Genomic DNA, 22,896 nt, shown 5'->3' on the forward strand with positions numbered 1-22,896 from the left:
CTTTCCCCAACTGGCACTATGGGCTGAGGGGACAATTAGCATTTTGTGGTTCTCCCTGTCATTTTTTGGTACCAAAGTCTGACAGCCAGGATTGCTGCATTTACTAATTTAAAAGCAAAAATAAATTAATAAACTCTGCCATATGAAGACTTCTTATTCCAATACATGCGTTTAAAAAAGTTCAATAAAAGGCCCTGAATTGGGATGGGCTTATAACACATAAAGAATCATTTTTATATTCTCAAATAGTTCAGAAAGTTATTTAGAGAGTGCAGATTAAAAAAAAAAAACCACCAGTTTGCTATGAATTATCACACAATTATGGCAAACCTAGGAGCTTATGTTCCCTAGGAGCTGCTAACATAGAGTTTAACCCCGAATTAATGTGAAAGATGTCGTTACTTAGAGATATTGTTATAGAGAATAATTGAAAGTTCTTGGAACACAGAAGGGCGTTACGTAAATATAAGCTATTACTGCCCTTATTCATCAGAAAACCTGTTTAAAAGGTTACTCTGACTAGTGGGTAAAATTTTATTAACACTTTTATCTCTAGTGATTAAAAAAAATCTTGAAGCCTATTTTAATTAAAGTTTTCATGTTTGATATGTGTGTCTGACTTATACTACTACTAGTAAAAATAATCTAAAAGGTGCCAAAAAATTTTTTTAAACAGAAGTTGGGTATTTGACATTCTTTTCAATACCTTATTTTACTATTTAAGAAGACAGAAAAAAATACACATTGTGATTCTGCCTAGTTAATTGGGAAGAGGAGGCAGATTTGAGGGAAAAGTTTGTTGTTGCTTATTTAAACAGTTCACCATGAAACACTCCCCAGACATCAGCGTGAAAGTGTTTTTGTAGCTGGAGACTGATAGTGAGATAGTCCCGCCAGGAGATCAGGAAAAAATTAGCCGTCCTACACGGACAGGCAGTTTGACTTATTTTAAATTGACACTTCTCCTGGCAACATACAGACAAAAGGCATCTTTACAATTTTTTTGGAAAATTCAAAATTATGATATACAGAGTTTTACGTCTGCATTAGGACCAAAAGGAAATATAATTTAAATTCCAATTCTGCTTAAATTTCCTTTCTTGGTCATTTGTAGAGACGTGGATGGATCTAGAGACTGTCACACAGAGTGAAGTAAGTCAGAAAAAGAGAAACAAATATCGTACATTAATGCATATATGTGGAACCTAGAAAAATGGTACAGATGAACCGGTTTGCAGGGCAGAAAGTGAGACACAGATGTAGAGAACAAACGTATGGACACCAAGCGGGGAAAGCTGTGGCGGGGTGGTGGGATGAATTGGGAGATTGGGATTGACATGCATACACTAATATGTATAAAGTAGGTAACTAATAAGAACCTGCTGTATAAAAAAATAAATTAAATAAAATTCAAAAATCCAAAGGAAAAAAAATTTCCTTTCGTGGTGTTTATCATGAACAGGAGATATATTTGTTACCTATCCAATGTTTTGGTCATTCTTAACTATTGTGTTCAAAAACAATCATTTTTATTTCCCAGGTGAAAAGAGAAAAATGACAGAGAGCGAAAGAGAGATGTAGAATGCCAGACTGAGCAGCCTGACAGAATGAACTGGAAGGTCCTGATATGTGCACAGTGCCTTATGATGTGCCAGAACATTCCCCATGACTAATTATCCCTAATATGTGCCCACCAAAGGATGCTATTTGAAGAGACTTCTGTGTTATTTGAAATACAATTCTAATGAAACTTACAATGCCTGGTTTTGTGGAGCTCCCTATAGTTTATAAATCACATGGGCCCTTGGTATGTTTCTCACCATGATCCTAAAAGAGTAGTAGAGCGGGCATTATTTTCTTATTTAAGTTATGGTGCAGAGAGGTCAATTGCCTGCCCATATCAGACAATGAAAACCATACAACAAAATGCATTTCCCTTTTTGCTTTGACTACTAGGGAGCTCAGATCTAAATTTAATGTTCAGTAAAGGTGACTCTATCAATTTTAAAGTATGTTTGACCAGTCATTTTCTTTTTTGACCAGCCATTTTTAAAGTATGTGAAATGTTTTGTCTTGTTTGTGACATTTCGATAAGACTTATCAAAGGTTTTATAAGTTACAATTTAAAAAGTTAAGGAATCTGATCAAGGGCACTCAGCCACAAATCAAGTCAGGAGTAGAAACCAGGCTGGGTCTAACTAAAGGGTCTTAAATATTCAGAGAATAATGAGGTGGAAATTCAGAGAATAATAATTTTGGAAAATATAAAAAGAGAAAATTTCATATTTCCAATAGTATTTCCCATTCTACAAGTACACTAATCCCATGAGTCACATAGGTGAAAGAGACAAGCCTTAATAAATCTCATCTGGGAGACCCGGTATCATAAAAGAAGAGAAGAGGAAGAGAACAGAAAACGCCAAACAATTTTAATATGTGATTTGCTTTAGAAGACTTTGCAGAAGAAAACACACAGGCGCAGAAACCCACTTGGACATGGATAAGGATATACATCCATTGGAAAAGAAGGCTGTAAACAAATGGAAAGTTTAGAAAACACCTTGGCAGAAAAAGAAGAGGAATACACCAGATGCAGGTTTCCAAATTGGTAATTTTGTTTTTCAAGGAGAAAGCCCAAGCCACTTTAATTGGCATGTTTTATTTTGGCTTAACTACAGGAGGAGGCTGGTGCAGTACAGATTATTCATGTGCCTCCTGGGAGCCCATTTCCTGGATCTAATTAATTCTAGTGTGTCTTCAGTTGTAATGAAAGAAAGCACTCTGATAATTCACAATGTAAAGAAACATTTAGCCCCTGTATGTATAAAACTGTGACTCTTAGAATCATGATCCATGCTTGTGAAATCAGAAATGTGAATGGCAACAATCAGTAGACTCTCCCACCATCCAGACTGGCCACAGCCCAGACAAGTAGCCAAATCCCCTACCAAACCCTTGGCTTGACAGGATAGGGAAAACAGTGCACCTCTCTCCTCTAGGGAATGAACCCCTTTAAGAAGACAGTTTCAGAAAAATAGGTAATATTTAAATGTTCTAAAGAAACCAGGACCTTGCTGTGCAAAACAGTAGTAAACTGAGTTTTATGAGTTTCTATCACAAGCATATAAAATGCTTTACTGAAACGACCACTGAACTGGAAAAACTCAGGAAAAATTACCCTGAATTCCATGTGAACACTCATAAATCTACCGCCCCTTTTCTCTCTCCCCAAAGCACATTCTGCATAAAATCCATGTTCTACATCAGCTTGCCTCTCTTTCATAGCAACTCACAATACCACGTGCAGACCATCAAGCGTGGACTGAAAAATTTCCCTTTGTGAAGCTCTTGTTAGCGGCAGAGAACTCCACTGTATAAGCGGAGTCCAGGCTATTGGACAAGGCTGACTGTTGCAAAGACGTTACGAGGCATGAGCCCCAAAGGAAAAAGAAAGTAGAAAAGTGAAACATAACACGGAGAAGAAAAGCCCCGCGGGCCGGCCGAAAAAGACGATTTTGTAATTTTGGATTACGTTCAGGCACAAAAGTAGACGCTAGGACAGACTCATTTCCAAGTTGGGTAAGGCTGTCAAGATCTGCCAACGCTTAACTTATTATTTTGGTTGTACATAAAATTAGTCAATACCCACCTGGGACAAGCCTAAATGTACAGAAGCTGTTTCCGAAATATACATGATTTTGCCGTCAGATGCTACCACAAAAACAAATCCATCCAAAGTCTGTAAAATAAAAAGCATCAGGGTTAGAGATAATAGACATTAGAGTTAAATCTGATCATTGTACTGGCACTGGGATGGAGAAATGTATAAAGTATTCAATCAACGTGTATTGTTAAATGCAGGAACGGCGCCCCAGGGCCAAGAGGACTATAGGTTTAGTTCCCCAGCCAGGCTCTCAAATGCTTTTAAAGGACTTTAAAAACAGTCTTACATCTACATCACAAAAATCATGCAAAACATTTGAGAATTCCTATCATGCTCAGTTTAAACGTAGTAGCTTTATTGTTGGGGTTATTTTAGCACTTAGCACAAATCCGGAGTTCTATGGTACTTAGGGGAAAATCTACCACTGTATAGACCATTTCATGTCATAATTGGCAGCCGTTTATACCACTAGAACATATGCTTTATTTGCCACAATTTTCTGGTCATCCCTAAGTACCATTTGAATAATAAATTCCGAACACTACCACTCCCCAGAAAATAAAATACCTGGTTATTTTTAACAGACTATGTCTACAAAATTAATTATTTAGAATCTGCAAGAGATCAAACAACCTTTGCAAAATTCAAGGAGAAAAAGTATCAATTTCTGAAAAATTAAAGCTACCTAAATGATATTCTGATTTTGCCTAACTTGGCTAGCCCTCAAAAAAATAAAGTAAAATTATAAGAGGTAATTAAGTCAAATAAAGGGTAATGATCATATTTATGTGCGGCAAGGATAAAAAGACTAAATTATTTTTGAAAAAAGGAAACTGCATTTTATTTACTCATTCATATTTTAGATCCAGAACCAAAGGAAAGCAATAAAGTTGGTGAAAGACCCATACAACCCACAACATTGCCCCCATAAAAAATATTCCAAATTAATTTCTGGCCACAAATTCTATTTTTACAGGATGTAATTGAAACCAGATTACCTTTGGTTTTTCTAAATCCGCCCCCTCTTTGGAGGGGGGCCTAAAAAGAATGTAGAAATGAAACCTGAAAGATATCCTTACATTCTGCTGTCTCAAATACAGTTTTGCTGCAAAAATTTCTTTGCCAACTAAGCTATCATTAGCTTTCCCTGTGCTGAGGTTGAAATCAACAACTTGATTATAAGCCCGACTTTCATGTTTCTAACTCAGCTACAAAATATTTCCCCAACTAAACTCCTTTTCAAAGATATAAACTATTCAGCAATTTCTGAAGTTATCCACGTTTTGGCACATTTTGCATTCTTGCTTAACTCCAAAATCATTAAAGAGATACATTTAATGAAATAGTATCGGACAGCCAGCCATATGAGTAAAAGAGAAAAAGTTATCAAAATTAAATTCTGAAGGTTGCCAGCGGTGGCTTAAAAATAATACTCTTAATGGAAAATGTTGGTTATGCTTTCATAGCTGCAAACGACCTAATGCGCTTGCGAGTATATTAACTGCAAAGCCGCCCATCCACAGACACATTCCGGAATTAAATAAATGTACAGTGGAGAAACTTGGGGGCGTTGACTTTGCCGCCAGGTTTTCACTGGCGCTCCCTGGCACTTAGTTGTCTCTGATATTAGTGTCACTTATAATACGTAGGAACATCAAACACTTAAAATACCGCACACGGAGCTGGACCCGAGCTTGCGGGCAGAGCAAAGGGCGTGCGGGAAGGGCTCCAAGAGCACCATTTCCCGGCCGGCTCCCACACCACTAGCTTTATGTTGTAAAAGCCTCGGGTTTCAAATACATCCCGGGATCTTCTCTTTCCCAGCGCATGCATTTAAAAAAATAAATCACGCTAGGGCATTTGGGGCAAAAGAGTTTTGAAAAGATCTGCTTTTGCGAAGCGCGGAGCTGACTCGCTGACCCAAGACACTGAGTTCCGTAGCCAACTTTTTTTTCCCCCCTTATAAAGAAAACACAAAATAGAAGGAGGAAATGCAAAATAGCTCTCGGTAGGCATTTTTCGGTGGCAGAGACAAATGACGGGAGGGGGAATGAATCGGGTCGTTGATGAGGCTCTGTAAAGGGCATTTGAAAGAGTCCGAGCCACGAGGCGTTTCTGCGCCCACCTAGCGCCAGCCGTGGACTTGGAAGTGGCCGGTCGTGCGCACGGTTACCCCACCCGAGCCCCAGACACCGCGAAGGAAATCCGAGGTCGGGGCGGTTTAGTAACCGCGGACTGAATGGCTCCGGGCTGGGACGCTAAGCGGCTGACACAAACCAAGCAAGGACTTCCTCCGTGAGCCAGGTGGCCCCGGAGGTCGCACCATGTTGTGAGCCGGACCACTCAAGAGCTGGACCACTTGAGTTGAACAAGGCTCCACCACTTGCTGTGGAACCTCAGGCATGTTGCTTAACCTTTCTGTGCCTCAACTTCTTGCTCTGAAAAAAATGCAGTTAAAAATAGAACACACTCTAGGTGGCTGGTGAAGAGAGATGATATAGTAAGATTTAGAACAGCTTCTGGCCGGTAGCAAACTCTCAGTAAATGTCAACTGCTAATACTCAATTATTGATGCTGTCTCTCCTCTATTGCAACCTCTCCAGACACACACAATTGTCAGACGCTTTAGGCTGCCTCCCTCTGGCTCAGAGCAGCCGCATCACTCCTTCTCTGGCTCCGGTGCCTGGCACAGCGTCTGGCACATAGCAAGAGCTCCATGAAAGTTTGCCGAAGGAAGTAAGGTTGGAGAGGACTTAACCACACCCAGGGGCGCGCTTTGGCCTAGGTCTCGTGGGCTAGAGAGTCCTGGGGCTGGGGCGGGGGAGAGGGTGCCAGGTGTGGGGTTGATGGGGGGCTGGCCTGAGGCTGCCCCGGTTAAGCGGAATCCACACGCAGTCCCGGCCCTCCGAGGGGAATTGGGGGGAATTGGCCCGAAGTCCGATCGCTGCCTCGGGAGACCTCTGCAGCCTGGGGGCAGCCTGTGGATCCGCCCGGGGCTCCTTGAGGAGGGAACCCTGGGGACTGGGACGATGGGGTCGTCCACCGTCGACCCCCTACCCGGGCGGGCCAGGGCCGTTGGTGGCGGCGGCGCTTTTCACCCCGCGGCGGTCCTACTACCTGCAGCAGGTGCGATCCCAGCTCCTTGGCGACGCTGTCCAGGGGCCCTGCGCGGCTCGGCTGTCCCCACGCGTCTCCTAAACCTGGACGGGGAATAAAGCAAACCGGTAAACAGCAGCGCCCAGCCAGAGGCCTCGGCACCCGGTGCCCCGCCGGCCGTCGCCCCTTTGCCTTCGATTAAAAAGGAAAAGGCCAGAGGAGAAATTTCCGCCGAGGCCTTGGGTCCAAGCCGGCCAGGCCCACAGCTCCCGTGGGTCGCCCGCGTGCTCACGGCTCCGAAATTGCCGTTTTATTTGAAATGCCACAAAGTAATCTAATCTGCTTTGAAATCGGCCATCCTCATAGCCAAACGGGGATATCGATTTGACCAGTAAATATTCCCCCAAGGGTCATTCCTCTCTCCCTTCCCTGCGCCGCCGGCAGCCATGCACTTTCCCAAAGACGGAGGCCCGAACGTAAAGCCCTCGCCGTCCTGGAGGCAGCTTTCCCGGCATTAAAACGACAAAACAAACAAACCAAAAAACCAAAACTTTTTCAATCCCCTGTAATCTCTCCCCTCCCCCGCCCCGGACTCTCCAGCCCTCACAGGGGCCCCAGGAGCGCCCACCCTCTTCCAATCCAAGAGCTACAGCCTGGGAAGGGGTTACCAGGGGGCTTCCAGAAGGCGAACTCCTAAGCCGCCAGCGGCGGGCGGGGTACGGGCCGAAGGCGGGGAGACCGTATGTATACTAGACGGTAACTGGGAGGTGTTTGTTGGCACATAATTGGGGTCTCGCAGCCCCTCCGCTTCTTTACTGTCCCTTCAAGGCCTCCGTTGCTCCCCACCACCTCCCCGAAGGCCACCAGTGTTGCAGAAGGCGCACCAGGGCCAAGGCAGCCCAGCTCGAGAGAACATCTCTCTCCTGCACCCTCGGCTCAGCGGCCGTGTCCCCGGAGATCCCAGCCTTCGCCTGCACGCCCTGGAGGAAGCAGGAAAGCCGGGTGAGATTGCGGCGCTAAACGCCAGCTGGGAGAACCCCAGCCGCTCCCAGGCGTCCTGCTGGCGGCCTGGCCCGAAACCCTCCAGCGAGCGCCGCGGCCCAGGCGCGAGGCCGCAAAGACCAGGGACCGCTGTGCTAGCAACGCCCACCCCCATCCCCCGCGAAGAACGCCCCCCAGGCTCTAGGCCCCTCGCGCGCCTCCCACCAGGGCTGCGACCCTGCGGGTGAGCTGTGGGTCGCGAGGGCGCGTCCGTCTCCCCTCCCGCCAGAATTGCAGGTCTGACCGGCCCCCTGCCCGCTGCTCCGGGAGTGTGCGACCAGGGTCCAGAGCGAATCCGAGGCCCATTCCCAAGACCGAAAAGCCCCTCCAAGCAGGCGGCAGCGAGTGGGTTTCCGGAGAGGGTCGCGCAGGCACCCTGGGTCTCCCCACTGTCCTTGGGGCGCCCGGGGCATCGCGGCTTCTGGAACCCTCGATCCTAGCAGGCGGAAAATGCACCTCCAGCCCCAGGGCCCCCGCAGAGACATTGGAGACCCTTCTTTCGGCAATTCTATTACGCAACCAAGGAAAGGATGGCCTTTAATTCTCCTCGGGGGCTCTAGAATTAGAGGTTTATCCTGGTCTCCCCATAAGGAAATGGCTAATTTCCACATATTCCAATCTCCCGAATATGATCGCAGCCCCGCACCCCCCAGATTCCAGCACGTGAACGGAGGTGTCTCTTTAACCCCAGGAAATCACTGCCCACCCCACTCTCACTCCCAAGGATGACCACAGTGACCATATTATAGGGCTACTGGCTCTCATGGTAGGTCCTTCCCCCCCAGCACCCAAGAGGCCGGCCTACTGGTGGTGGCGTTGACTCCATTTAACCAGAAATGGAAAGAACCAAAATTCAGAAGCCTCCGGGCCCTGAATGAAGAAAAAACATAATAAGGGCCCAGGAATTCTGATGTCCGAAAAGGGACAAAGGCGCCCCTGTAACTGTCCTTTACCCTGGTCCTGGGCCCGTCCCCTGGTTTGGGCCAAGCCACCTTTGCCCGGCTTTCTGTTGACAGCACCGCCTCCAGCCTTGGCTCCTGACAGGGCCTAGGGCTGAGTGACCTGGGGAAATCTGCACCTTCTTTGGGAATGACCCCCAAACCAAACTCCCCTGCCTGGGTCTCCCAAAAGCCTTGTCGAAAGCTCTGGCCTCACATGCAAAAAGTGCACTGGCTGCACGGACAATTTTTCTGTATAATTCAAAGCCTGTTCTCTTACATCATTATAATTTTTCGTATTATTTCTTGATGCCTCCGCTTTGCCAGTGGGGATTTGGACCTGGCACGAGGGGGGGCAGATGGTGGGGAGGCTCTCCTTAAGCATCCCTACCCCCACGCCACCTCACAGGGTGATGGTGCTGCCAGCTCTTCCATTAGAAACTTCTATGGGCGAGACTTTTTCCCTGAGCCCATAAAAATCTACTTTGGGCTGAATGCAGAGACTAAGTAAGGGAAGGTTTGTAACAAAAAAATTATCTTGTTACTATAAAGCCATATATACTCCTGAAAAAGTGAGGCACTAGACCTGTGGCCCTTATCTGGACCTCACAAAGGGCTTTATTTATTAGAAAAATGAGGGCAGGAGTGTAAGAAGAGACTATGCTAAGCTCCTCCAAGGTTATCAGCCATTGGTGGTCTGTTTGGCCTGATTCTGGGAAATCCCCACCCCACCCCATCCCAGTGACTGCAGGGAAGCAAGACAGGGGAGGTTCCAAACCTGGCCTGTAGTTTCCAGCCAGGGTTTGGGGTCCTGCTTGCCCTACATATGTCAATAGGGGAATCAGATGGGCACTCCCTGCTACTGGGAATCCAGCTGGCCAGGTCACTGGGGAGGGGGTTCAGCCACTAGGTCAGAGGGAAAGGGAGCCAAGTGTCCCCTTTTCCCCTCTGCCTCCAAGGGTTCGTGGGTGCTTGCACTTGTACCCACACTCAGCGAGCGGGCTGTTTGGTTTAAACCCCGTCAGGCCCTGCCCACCACAGAAGCTATCTAAATATGGTCCCTCCTCTCTGGATGCTCAGTCAGTCAGTCAACAAACAGCTCTTGGGTGCCTGCTGTACCAGGTCCTCAGCCAGGTGCAGGTCACAGACCATAAACATCAAATCACACAAACGATCTGATTTCCCAGTAAAGGGGACATTGTGCAGGGGTTCCCTCACTGTGAGATAGGGTCACCCTCTCAGGTGAGGGGGACACACGAGTTGAGACCTGAAGGAGGCAGTTAGGTTCGCTCCTTCCTCTGGACCCGTGAGCAGGACTTACTGTGGCCAGTGACCAATGGGTCCTGCCCCAGAGAAGGGTCTAGACTCGGATAAGAACTTCCAGGATGGACAGCGGTTCTCACACTTCCCCGAGGGCAACCTTGGATATCTAAAATGGTGGCAATTCAGTCCTCTTCTGGCTTTGGAATGGTTCGCCGTCACCGGGTCCCTGAAAAGCCCGGCCCTTGCACACTTTTAGAAACCCACAGCTGCACAGCGGCCCAGAGGGGGTGTGAAGGGGGTGGTAGGTAGAGACGCCCCGACAGGGTTTGGCTCTGGGTGGGGGAAGGGAGGAGATTCCAGCCCGTCCTGTCTGGCCACGGGCCAGTGTTGTACATGCACAGACCACGGACGACGCAAGCGCCCGGAGACCCGGTCGCCTGATGCTTAGACCTTGCAGGATGGGAGGGTGCCTCGGCCGAGCCCGCGCTCAGGGGCGCGCGTGGCCAGCGCCGCGCCGGCCAGGCTTCCAGTCCACGCCCCGGAGCGTCCCGAGCCCGTCTTGGGCGCTGGCCTCCGGGTGCTGAATCTGCGGCGCCCGCGCTCTACATCCTCGCTCCCACCTCCAGGGCCCCCGCAGCTCTGGAGTTCCCATCGCCACTGCCGAGCTTCCCGCTCCGCCTCTGTGAACTTTCCCTCCCGGACCCGGAGCACAGCCTGGCAGGCTTCCAAGTAGAGACGGGGAGACGGTTGTAAAAACCCACTTTATTCTAAAAAATAAGTCTACTTAAAAAAAAACAACAAACTACATTATTTCGGGCTGCGGCAGGGAAAGGCCTCGGATCTGTGACTCCATGTCGGGTTAGGGCAAGTTTCTCCTCACCAAACCCTCTATATCAAAGCGTTTCCATTCCTGACAACAATTTCTAGGACCGCCCCGACCCCCGCACCTCCCCTTGGCACTCAGGGGTGTGTGTGTGTGTGTGTGTGTATGTGTGTGTGTGTCTGTGTGTCTGTGTGTGTGTGTGCGCGCGCGCGTGCGCGCGCATTGAGTGGGAAGGACTGTGCCTGAATGTAAACCCAGACAAATCCAGCCACTGGAATAATTCAGGTCTCCAACCCCATTTAATGTGCGTGTGACATGTTCACTTCTTTGGAGCAAAAAGTTGTGGTGAAGTGTTGCAGTCCCTGCCTCTCTCTCGCCCACACCTGTCTGGGATCTTGGTGGGAAGCGGGAAGAGGGGCTCTGTTCTCTTCCCACGATCGGCCTCAGCTTCCAGTTCCACTCCTGAGCTGGGACCTGCAGCCAGTCCCTCCTCGAGCCCTTTCGGTACAAGTGCCCGGAGGGGAGGCCACCCTCTGCCCCACAGCTGGGTACAGGAACCCCAGCTCCTAGGAAGAGGCCTAACCCTGGTGATTGGCCAGGGAGCTCCCGCAGCTCTGACTCGTACCTCCTGGGGCCCAGCGTGGATCACCAGATGGGGGAACTTGCCCTGCATCCTGCCCAGCGTGGTCACCATGCAGCTATGGCCAGAGAGCAGCAGACTTCTCCCACCCCGGGTGCTTCTGTGTTTCCACAGTGTCCCCTCTCCAGAAGTGAAGGCCACGCTGCAAAGAGGGCAGGGGGACCCTGGGCCCCAGCGTTTCCCTGAGCCCTGTGAGTAGCAGGCCTTCCCAACCACATTAACTCACTAAGCTTTCAATTCCAAGTCCACTGCCAGAGCCAGCCTTGCTCTCCTGCCCTCTTCCCTGCCCTTCTACGTTCCACTTCTCAGTTCGAAGTTAAAGGGGAGAAAACGGTGGGAACCCAGAAAACAGCTCATCTTCCAACTCCAGGCAGTGAGTCCCGGAGGTCCACTGAGTGGGGTGCGCCACCGTTAAGGTTGCATCTGGCCCAAGGAAGGCAGTGAGTTCACAGAAAGGACTGACTGGAGTAAGAACACGGTAGATTTCCACCTGCGCCCGCCTGCTTCCTCATACCCGATCCCGGGAACCCTGCGCTGCGATGGAGTTGCTAATGGGCCCATTTTACAGAAAAGGAGACAGAGGCCCAGCGGGGCAGCTTGACAGACCCGAGCCTTGAACCAGCTGTCTAGCTTGCCAGCACCCCCAAGCTTGCGGACTGGCCTCTCCGTGGAGTGTCCACCTGGCTCCAGTCGCCTCTCTGCCCCTGCCCTGGGGCTTCTCCGAGCTCCTCTTTCTCTCCTCCTGCCTGGGGGTCTCGGGATGAAAGGAGCCGAGGCCAGCGGCCTCTCCTGCGCACAGAAGCACAGGCGACACAGCAGCCTTCCCGCCTGCCCTGCCCTCGCGGGGGACCTTGGGAAAGGCCCGCCCCTCTCAGGCCTCAATTTCCTCAAATACTGAGGGTTAGTCTGGCGATTCCTGTGGTTCCTTCGGACTGTGCTCTTCGTTTTCTAACTCCCAAAGTCCTAACTTGGCTTCTAGATTCTGCTTCACCCAGGGATCCGGCTTGGCTATCACAGAGCGAGGCCGCGCTGGGCACATCGGGTCCGCTCGGTATCTTTCCGTTCGCTGCCGAGAGCCGGAGCAGGTCCAGGAGTTCCCGCCGCGGCGCAGGACCGGGTTGGCCGCTAAAGCCTCCCTGACGCCCGCGTCCGGACCCTCGCGGCTCCGCCGGGCCCCGTCCGCCTCCCGCACCGCCTCCCTGGCGCAGTCTCCCGAGAACAGGTTAAATCAGTTTCGGATGCTGCTTCCGCCCTCCCACCCTTCGTCCGTCAGAGCCACGGGAGGGGCGAACGAGTCATTTTGCTAATTGAGGTCTTTCTAAACGCTTCTTTTCCTCTGCCCCAGGCACCCAGCTCCTCTTCTCTCCAGTCGCAGACTGACTGGAGGGGGAAGGTCTGCAGGCCCCAGGCCTCCGAGCGCAGGGAGGCGTCCGGAGGCTGCTGGCCCACCGTGCAGGCGAGCGCCCCTGCTCCCAGCTTCAGCGCTGCAGGAGGCGCTGCGGTCTAGATCACCGCCTGCTCCCCATTTTGGAGGAATCGGGACCCCTTAGGTTCAGGACTATTTCCAAAACTCTAGGGGCCACATAGCTCTCCCCGACCCCTCCTGGAGTTCCAGTCTCGATGGTCACCCCCAGGCCGCCCCTCAACTAGACCACTAGGAACAAAGCACAGGGGCCTGGTGCTCAGGGGCCAGACCACAGCCAGCGCACCCCTGCAACCTGCTCAGGGCCAAGCAATTCGGGATCCCAAGGCCTGCAGCCTCGTTTCGCAGCGCTGGAACCTACAGACCCAGTTTAATGTTTGCAGGAGCATATACACACCACTTTCCAGTTTTTAGCCGCTTTCCTGGAAAGCCCAAAACAACAAGTGGCTAGCAATTAGCCCCTTTCTCCAGGCCTCAATTTCTGGCTTACTTGAGATCAGTTAATCTTCTGATCATGTCTTTGTAATTTGTATTTCCAGTGGGGTGGGAAGGGGACAGGAGAGAAGACTTATGGCCTGTCTGGGCTCCACACCTGCTTTGCAGCATGTGGATTAAGAAACGGTTCGCCCGAGCAAACCAGTTACCATCCCTCCTCCCAGGGTTGGAAGGAGACTCGGCTCTTATAAAACCCAGTTCTCCTTAATTTTCACTGAAAACTTCAGCAGGGGAGGAATCATCTCTACGTCGCTGGAGGGCCGACAAATAGCGTCCACTGGGCCGCGGCTCCCAGCGGGATGGGCAGGAGCGGGGAGGGGGGCCCCCTCGGTTGATCGGGCTTGGAAAGGAAAATAACTTTCCCTTCCAAGAGCTCTGGGCTGTGGCAGCCAGGTCACAGGTTCCTGCTCCAGGGAGGAAAGTGGCCGCCTGGCCGCACAGCGCAGCTGGAAGGCTCTGGCGAGGACAGGCCACCGCTTCTGGCCCCCTCAGCTCCCTGTCCAGTGGCGCTCAGCTCCCCAGCCAGCACGCTGCCGAGCTGGAGGTCATGCTGGGGGCCAGGCCCTAGGAGCTCCAGCCGGGAGGTGGTGTAAAGGGCAGTTTATGACCCAGAGACGATTACAAATAACAGGCTTAGGGGCGCCCACCGTAAAGAGGTCGAGTTTACTGACTTTAGGTCGATTGCCTGGCCTGGAGCTGCCTTAATGGAGGCGCCCTGCGCTGGACAGACACCTGTCGCGGCTCTGGAGCGACCCTCCCCGTGCCCTGTGGCTAAAGTTGTCTCCCTAGTCGTGCACCGGCTTCTGATGCTCCAGAGGCTGCCACAGCTGCAGTGGCTCCTCGGCCTTCAGGTTGGGGGATACCCATCGGGTGCTGGAGCAGAGCGTCTCAGACAAGCACCCTAATCCCTTCCGCCAGGCTGCGGCCAACATGGCTGGGGACAGAGACATTGGAAGGTGGTCGGTTCAGAACCACCGGGACACCAAAAGGGATGCTGTGGTGATCAGGCCTCCTCCAGCCCTGCTGCTCAGAGGTGCCCGCCTGGCAGCTACTGTCACCCACGGGCCGTGTGCTGGCAGGGAATGCCCACCCAGTGCGCCACCACTTCTGACCACTGAGAGCCTGCTGGGCCCGTGTGCCCTGGCGACCCTTGCCCACCATAGCACCTGCCCCTCCGGGCTTATAATCCAATCTAGAAAAGAAGACAATGCTCAGGCCCGCCTGCCATTTCCGAATTAACCGCCTCCCTTTCTCTCCTGCCCCATCTCGGCTCACCTGTTTGAGGTGAGTCTCTCCCACCCGCACCTCCAGAGCCCCAGCCCCAAGAACGGCGAGCAGAGAAGAGACCACCTGAGAGGCCTGAGTCTGAGGCCCAAGTCCCTGCAAGTGCTCTGCTGGGAGCTGGGGCCTGCAGGGCCTGGGCCTCCTGGTGTACTCCACTCTCTCCCAGGGACCAGCAAGCACCCTTCGCCTCTGGCCCGGGGGCACTGTGCTTCCCCTCCACGGAAAGAAAGTGGGAAGGAAAAAAATAAAAGGGGGAGTTAAAGAAAAGAAGAAAGGAAGGAAGGAAAGAAGAAAGACCAGATTGGACTAGTACGCTCATGGAACGATCCCTGGTTCGCGCTCCCTACCCCCCAGCCCTGGGCCAGAAGATGGCCTGGTGTCTCTGGCACCAGGGCCCTGGCCCCTCTCTCCAGGAGGAGCCGAAGTTCCCGGAGCGACCTCCCCAAGACGTTTTGGCACCAGCCAGAAGGCTCAGGCAGCCCCTCCGGGCCAGCTCTGGCTCCCCGCTTGGGCCCCTAGCGCTCCCGGCCGCCCACCTGCGGCCTCACCTTCGGGAAAGACAGCGCGCATCTTCAGGTAGCTCGTGGTGAGTCGGATGATGGACGCCTTGTCCAGCTGCGAGGTGATGGCCGATGGCAGCGGCAGCAGCTTGGCCAGCTCGTAAAACTCGCCATTTTCCTTCTCCCTCCTGGTCTTGGCCGCATTCTTCGACTTCTCCTTCATCGCGCCTCGGCTCCGGGCATATTAGACCCGGCCGTGCTCCAGGCCCGCGGAGCTCCGCTCTGGCTGCAGCGGCGGCGATGGGGAAGGGGGCCCCGCAGACCAGGTGAGCGTGGGGCGCCGGCCGCGGGCAGGTGCGTGGGGCCGACCAGGGGCACCAAGACGCCTTTCTGCAGCCGTGGGCCGGGAGCTCGGCGCAACCCGGGGGCGCCGCCCCGCGCTCCGGGCGCAGCCTCCTCCGGGCCGGACTGTCCCGCGGCGATCCGAGCCCTGGCTTCCCGCTCGCTTCGGCTCGCTCTTCCTTCCTCCCTCTTGTCTCCCCTGCCTCGGCTTTCCTTAGGGGTGGAGAGTGGCCGGCGAGGAGGCGGCGGTGCTGTTTAGTCCTTGGCCGGGTGTTTGTACCCGCTGCCGCGAGGCCCCTCCGGGCTGGAGGACGGCACGGGCGGCTGCAGCTGCGGAGCCATGGAGCGGGAGGGGAGCGGACGCGGCTGGGGCCCGGCCCGGGTGCGCTCTCCTGCCCTCCCTGGCGGTTGCCTGTGCCTGGTGATGCGGCGCCCGGAGCCCGCGATCTGTCGCGAGGCGCAGAAGCTCAGCGGTCCACGTGCAACCGAGCCGCGTTTGTTTATGGCGGACCCGCCTTCGGGCGGAGCACTCGGGCGCCCCGGGCCCGGGGGGGGGGGGGGGGGGGGGGGGGGGGGGGGGGGGGGGGGGGGGGGGGGGGGGGGGTGGGCGTGGGGAAGTGTGTGAGTGGGGAGGGATAAATTGGGAGATTGGAATTGACATATATACACTACTATATATAAAGTAGATAACTAATAGGGACCCACTGTATAGCACAGGGAACTCTTCTCAATACTCTGTAATGACCTATATGAGAAAAAAATCTAAAAAAAGAGTATATATATATATATATATATACGACCCCACCGCGGCCCCGGAGTCACAGGCGCGCCTCCCTGTCGCTGCCTCCAGGGACTCTCCCGGGCGAGACCCGCGCGCTCCCGGCCTGGAGGAAATCGCGGTGAGTGTACAGGTCGCGCGGCGGGGACCGGCTCTGGCGGGCGGGTCGCGGGACCTGGGCGCTAGGAGGAGCGGCGGGGTGGGGCGGAGGAGGAAGCGAGGGAGGAAGCGGTGCGGAGACCTCGTCTGTGGCTCCGGCGCAGGTACTGCGCGGGCGCTGCCTGAGTGCCCTGCGGAGTAGGACTGAGTCCTCCGAGCCCGCGCGGGCCCCGAGCCCTCGCTCTCCCCAGTTTGCAGGTCCGAGAGCTGAAAGTGGTGGTGGTGGGGAGGCCAGAGGGGAAGGACCACCCGCCCTCCCCAGGAAGCGGCGCGAGTAGGGCTCGGAAGTGACCCTTATGCCCTTTCTCTCCTGTAAACGGGAGAGCGAAAGGAGATTGGCGCCTTCCCCAGAGGGGTTGGAGGCCGCGGGGACGCGCGGATAGGACGGAGAGAGGGGCGGGGGAGCCGAACCTACCGGTGAGGCCTTGCCCTGGGCAGCGGCGGGAACAGGGCCCAATAGTACCCGCCCCTGAAGCCCGATCCAGTGCGGCAGGAATTTCAGGGAAGCCGGCTGGGGCGGGGGCTTCAGGGCGAGGAGCACCGAGCGAGGGTCATCGGACAAGCGTTCGTGGTGGCCAGGGTGATGGGGGCAGGAGGCAGTTGGCGTAGGGAGGCGCAGTCGGAGACTGCGGCCGGCCGTAGGGCGTCCCGGCGCCTTCCCTCAGGGCCACACTGGACCTCGAGTCCTCTTGTATACCCCACCTCACCGTCGGTGACTGCAACCCCGGAGGATCCTCCTAGCTACCCCGGCCACGAGGTAGCCCCCCATCCCTTCCCTTCTAGAAGCCCCAACCCTCCGGACGCGGTGTGGACGCATGCACTGGGAGGACCCCAGCTTCCTGGCGCGCGGGGTCAGAGGGCAGCCGCGGTGGACGCAGGGCGCGGGTTCCTGGGGTCCCTCGGACGTGTGCCGAGGCTGTAGGCTGTGGGGGCCTGATCTGGAGGTCAGCTCGGGAGGGGAGAAGCCGGAGCCTTGGGGCCCAGTGCTAGGATCTCCGTTCTAGGTGCCTTCTCTTTCCCCCGGCCCGGGAGGAGCCTGCGGCTCCGCGCGCTCACTGCCATTACAATGACTTGGTGCTCGCCTCCCTCCCCCGCGTCTGGAGGGCAGGGCCTACGGCGACCTCGTCGGCAGCAGGCGCTCCTGACCCCTTTCCAGGGACCCCTTTGAAGGTCAGAAGTTCGATGGCGTTGAAGGCGTCGTAGTTCCCTCAGTGGGCAGGACAGCGTGCGCAGACCCGTGTTCGGCCTCACCTGCCCCGGCGCCCTGCGGAACCCACAGCCGTGGCCTTGCTCGAAACCACCGAGCCGCGCGAGCTTCGGAGTTGGTGCCTCCCCACCAAATGCCGGGCGCATGTAGGAACCAGCACATTTCCTTGGGGTTTCGGATCCAGGAGCGCTTTCCTTTTTCCAGCCGTGAGCGCAGAGGGTCGGGGGTGGGGCGCGCGAGCGGCTCGGGTACGCAGTGGCCAAACGCAAGGCTCCCGGCCCGCTTCCCCGCCCGGAGCCCCGCACCCCGCTGCGGGGACAGCCGTGGTCTCGGTCTCCCGGCTTCCGGAGGAAGAAGCTCCAGGGGGGATGGGATTTGCCGGCTGGGCCCCGCCGCCGCTTGCTCAGGCCGCCCCCGTGTGCGCTCCGGCACCTTCCTGGCTTCGGGAGGATCTAAGGCTTCCCTCACCCCCACGATTTCCGATCCTCAATTATGGACCCGGGAGAATTCCTCCTGGGCTTGATAGGGATTACCCAGATCGCAGAAACATGGTTAAGTGCAAGTGGGAGAAACTCGACAAGTAACAGGCACAGAAACGTTCCTTAAACCAAAGTTCCCGGATTTCACGGGAAATTGTACTTGAGATCTCGATACCCGGTCTTCAGCAGTGGCAGCCGCTGTTGCATCTGCGAGACACGTTCGAATCGCGTGGTGTGAGAGGTAGCATAACGGAGCGTTTGAAGATTCGCAGATGTTTGGCTGTGGGGTACTTTAGGGCCCACAGTGTGCCCCAGCAAACGCCCAAGTGGGCCTTTTATCACCTTCCCCCCCAGCACATTCATTCAACACACACACACACACAGCGCGCGGAGATGGGCCTGGGCTCCCGCACAGCGCCCCCGAAAGAACACAGAGTACTTCGGCGCGAACTTCGAGGTTTCCCCAGGTGGGAAGAATAGTGATGTCTGCCTGGAATGGCGAAGGAAGAACCCCTGAGCTTGGATGGGGTCGCCCCAGGGCTCTCCCTGCCGAAGGGAAAGCCTGAGGCCCTTAGGTCTCCACAGGATAGAAGCTCTGTGTAAATTGGAAAAAGCACTAAACGCGTGCTAATTGGAGTGATCAGAAGCTGGTGGCCGCCGGTTGGGACAACCTACTGCGTATTCCTTGCTCCAGCCTGCTGGTGCAGGGGCTACCTCCTAGTCTATACTTCGAGTCGAAAGTCGAGTGCGTCGCGCAGAGCACGGAGATGGGCCCGCAGGGGAGAAGCATAGGGCAACGAAAGACCCCTCAGTCCCGGGCATCACCCACAAACGGCGGATCTCCTACTGGCCCGGAAGGAGTTGGCAGAATCTAGAATGACGAGAGGCTGGGGGCAGGAAGAGGGCAGGTGGAAAGAGGGGTCGGACACCTTGAGTCCAATAAGCTTTTGCCGTGCTTGCGGGACGGCACCAGCCCCAGTCTGTCCTGATTCCCAGCGCCTAGGCGCACCCCGAGGCGCACGAGCACGCCTCCTCATACCCCTACCTCTTAGAAATTTTCCATTAGGAAACTGATCTGGAAGAAATTGAGGCCCTAAGAGGAAAGGGGCGGGGCCCGGCCGCCCCACATCTGCTTGGATTTTCCGCTTCAGATGCTCCGCAACTGTTTTTCCCCGGGGCCGCACCCGGCGCCTACCTGAGGCCCATCCTCCGCGGAAACCGACTTTCGCGTGAGATCAAGGGGAAAACGCGCAGATGTTCCACTAGGAATGGGCTGCTGCGGTGGCAGAAAGGGATCAGAGACTTTGTCCCTAAGGAGGTGGGGAGGGGAGGACTTCTCCCAGGCCTAGCACTAGATTTGGGGGAAGGGGTTGGAACCTCTGAAGTGGTGTTTGAGGAGAACTTCAACTGCCCAAACAAGCCGAGACAGCAGAAAACCTAGGACTATGGACATGTGAACCTATTCGATTTAAACTCTTATCTACACAGGCAATTAGCATAATGTGGTTACTTCAGAAAATCCCGCTTGGGTTCAGCATTACAAATATGAGTATTTCAAGGCTAGGAGGCGCGTTTGGTCTGAGCTCTCTGAAAAGGTACTTCGATTTTTCACTCCTTTCCTCGTGTAAGACCAGTGGAGATATCATCAACTTTTTCTGGGGTCATTGCTACTCCCAGAAAGGCTCGGACAACAATTACAATATTACTACCCATTGTATAAAAGTAATTACAGATATCCAGAGCAATTTCGTAATGATTCGTTCCTTGAGAGGTCGAGACAGTAACTCGCTCTGCTCACACGTTCCTAAGTAGTAGAGGGAGAGAAGTTTATGTCTTTTTGTTTTGTTTTGTTTTGCTTTTAATAAGTTATTTCACTGGAAGTTACCCCTTAGGAGAAAGTGTTTGCTTTTAGGTTGGTCGGCTTCTCTCTGAGTATTTGATTACATCACAGTAACTAGGGCAGATCCGCCCTCCTGCACAGGGTCCTGGGGTCCCTTGGTGCTTGTGTTGTTCGGTCCTCGGCAGGGTGCCCCAAGTGGCTCTGCTGGGGGGGGCAGGGAGGGGAGGGAAGGAGGCACCACTCAGTGGGGGATCATTCCCACCTCCCAGTCACCTATCCCGGCCTGCTCGAGGCTGACTCTGCTCCCTGGGATTCCGAAAAGAGCGCAGTCCTTCTCGGACTTGGTTGTCCGGGACGACTTCGGGTTCTGGGATGGCGGGCTTGAGGGGGCCCTCCGGGGCAGTGCCTCCTATCCGAGGAACAGAGTAGCTACTGCCTACTTCTCTCCCTCACTCAAGGCGATGCATTTGGGGATCAAAATCAGTGTCACTGGTAATTAATTATAGTGATTAGCACAGTCCCCAGCGAGGACCACAGGGAGCCACTGAAGCCGCGCCAGGTTTGGGTGAACGGCCACACGTTTCTTCTAATTTTACCTGGGGGGTCGGGGGGCGGTGGTGAGAAGGCAGCCCTTTCCTCTGCACTCCTTCGCTGTCTCCCAGCCCCAGCCCCGCTTTCTCCCCCGTCTTTGAGAAGGTGCCCGCGACTTTGGCACCCCTCCCCGTGCACACACATCCAGCGTCCTCCGGAGAGAGCGAGGATTCTGTTGGAGCGCACGCAGCGCCCAGCGCCCAGGAGCTGCGCTCAGGGACCGGCCAGGGATCCGGGCCGAAGGAGAGGGGAGCCGAGTGTCCTGTGCCGACCTCCTGCGCCCCTTCTACGACCCGGCGGCACGAAGCCTCCGCAGCCCGCTCCCAGAGTGCTCTCGCTCCGGCTTAACAGAAACGTCGCCTCAAAGTCCTGGTTCGGGGAGAGGCAGCCCATCCGCTCCCCGGCAAAACCTCGCTTTTTGCCTCCAGCGAGCCCGCGATCGTGTCTGGAAACCCTTGAGCTTGGAGGAGTCTTTGCAGTCTGGTGTGCGCTGAAATTCCTCAGTGGTTATATCAGTGACATGCCGCCTTGAAATCCGAAAACCAATTAGTTCATTAACGACGGCGCTGAAACCGCCTTTCAAAAACATCAACCAAAACTCTTCCTTAAAAGAAAAAACTACCCACCAGAGACACATATTTCTGCACATCAAAGAAAGCACAAACACGATAGGCTTAATTTTCTTTTTCTAGCAGGTAATAATAGTAACAGCCAACCCTTAATGTAAGGCTGACTATTAAATAGGGCTATTACAGTGCTTTAAAGACACAAACTCGTTTTAATTAATATAATTATTAATATAATGTTCGCAAAGCAAAGCGAACATTGAGGGAAACCTCCCTAATCTAAACAAATCTGTAGGAAGAGGTACGCTAATTCATTCGCGGTTTAGTAGAGAAAGTTACAGAAAGACCAGCGGGCAGGCGGGCCGGCTGGATCGGCTCCCTCCAGCCTGGCCTGAGCGCGCGCTGCCGTCCCAACCCGGGGCGTGAGCATCTTCCTGCTTCGCGCAGATTTTTATTTTTTTCTTTAGTTTTAAGGGCTGGCATGGAAGGCGGGTTTCCTGAGAGGTGTGTATCCGGGAACACACTCTTCCATCCGTGGAGAAGGAGGAGACGCCCACAGCAGAGGGCCGTCCCGCGTCAGAGGTTTCGGGCGCGCCAAAGCCAGATTTCAGAGCGGTGGGGGGCCACGCCGTTAGGGGGACCGCACCCCATCCGGCATGGCACGCAGGCGGTGGTGGGGCCCCTTCGCCGGCTCTCCCTGTCCTGGGACGAAATCCGGCTTTGGAACCTGCGGGTCCCACTCGGGGACACGGGCCGAGCTTCAGGCTTCCCCGTCGCCAGAGGTCTTCTCAATTCCGCAGAAGAGACTCGGGACTCCTACTCCCCGCGCTGGGTGAGGGTCCAGAAGGAGATTGTTTCGGACAGCCTTTGCGGTGTGGTTCCCGCCTTTTGCGCTCTCGGAGTCTCGGGATCGCCCGCGTGGTTAGAAACGCGGCCTGGGCAGGTTGGCGGAAGGGGGCGCAACGCGCACGGCCACTGGAGAGGCTCAGTAAACACGGAGGGGTCAGGGGCCTCGGTGCGCACGGAGCCGGCGCAGTGCACGAGGGAGTGGGGAGGTCGAGAGCACGCGTGCGCGCAGCGTTCACGGCTGGGGCGCAGTGTACACTGGGGAGGGCCTCGGTCCGCACGTAGCCAGGCGGGCGGGGAGCTGGAGCGAACGCGGCTGTGCGCGCTGGGAGGTGTGCGGCACGCTCGCTTGCGTGAGTGGGGCCGTGCGGACCTCGTCTGGTGCTAGCCGGTCTCCCGTGCTCCCTGTACACGCTCGGCCTCGGCTCCGCTCCTCCCCCCAGATTTCTTCCACGTAGGAAGTAGGGACCAGAGGGACCCGGGGTCCGCGTGAGGTCTGGGGAGTGGGTGAGAGCTGGTGCATGTGGATAAAGGGAAGTCTGGTGGAAATTTTGTGGCCCGTACTTTCATCTTGGCGTCGCCAAAGATCCCTGAGCCGTCCCCAGCTCGCGCGCTCTTAGACCGAATCTGGAGTCGAGTTCTCACGCTGGCGGCTCAGCTTTCTTGGAGGGAGATCCGGCGTGGTTCCCAGATCGAGGAAGGAGGTCCAGCTCCCCTCCGCCGCTCTTCGCCCCCTCTTAACTGCCCCAAGACAGAATTCCCTTTAGGTGCCAGAGCAAATACCCTGGAGGGGGAGGCACGGGGTAGAGCACGTTTTCGTATAAAAGGAGAATTTTAAATTTAACACTTTTCCTCAATCCAAGAATATTTTCCCTGGCAAAAGTATCGGTTAGCTGATAAACTACAGGGTGGATTCAAACT

At 54.4% G+C, this 22,896-nt stretch overlaps 1 protein-coding gene across 1 annotated transcript in view; it reads right to left on the reverse strand.

The window, feature by feature from the left end:
• Nucleotides 1-15,390, reverse strand: part of SIM2 (SIM bHLH transcription factor 2) — a 47,026-nt gene extending 31,636 nt beyond the window's left edge. The window contains 4 exon segments of the mRNA XM_007470493.1: nt 1,671-1,719; nt 3,646-3,739; nt 6,782-6,864; nt 15,216-15,390. Coding sequence (XP_007470555.1) covers nt 1,671-1,719; nt 3,646-3,739; nt 6,782-6,864; nt 15,216-15,390 — 401 coding nt within the window.
• Nucleotides 15,391-22,896: the final 7,506 nt, after the last annotated feature.

Source organism: Lipotes vexillifer, unplaced genomic scaffold (genome assembly GCF_000442215.2).
Source record: "Lipotes vexillifer unplaced genomic scaffold, Lipotes_vexillifer_v1.1 scaffold402, whole genome shotgun sequence".
NCBI classification, from domain to species: Eukaryota; Metazoa; Chordata; class Mammalia; order Artiodactyla; family Lipotidae; genus Lipotes; species Lipotes vexillifer.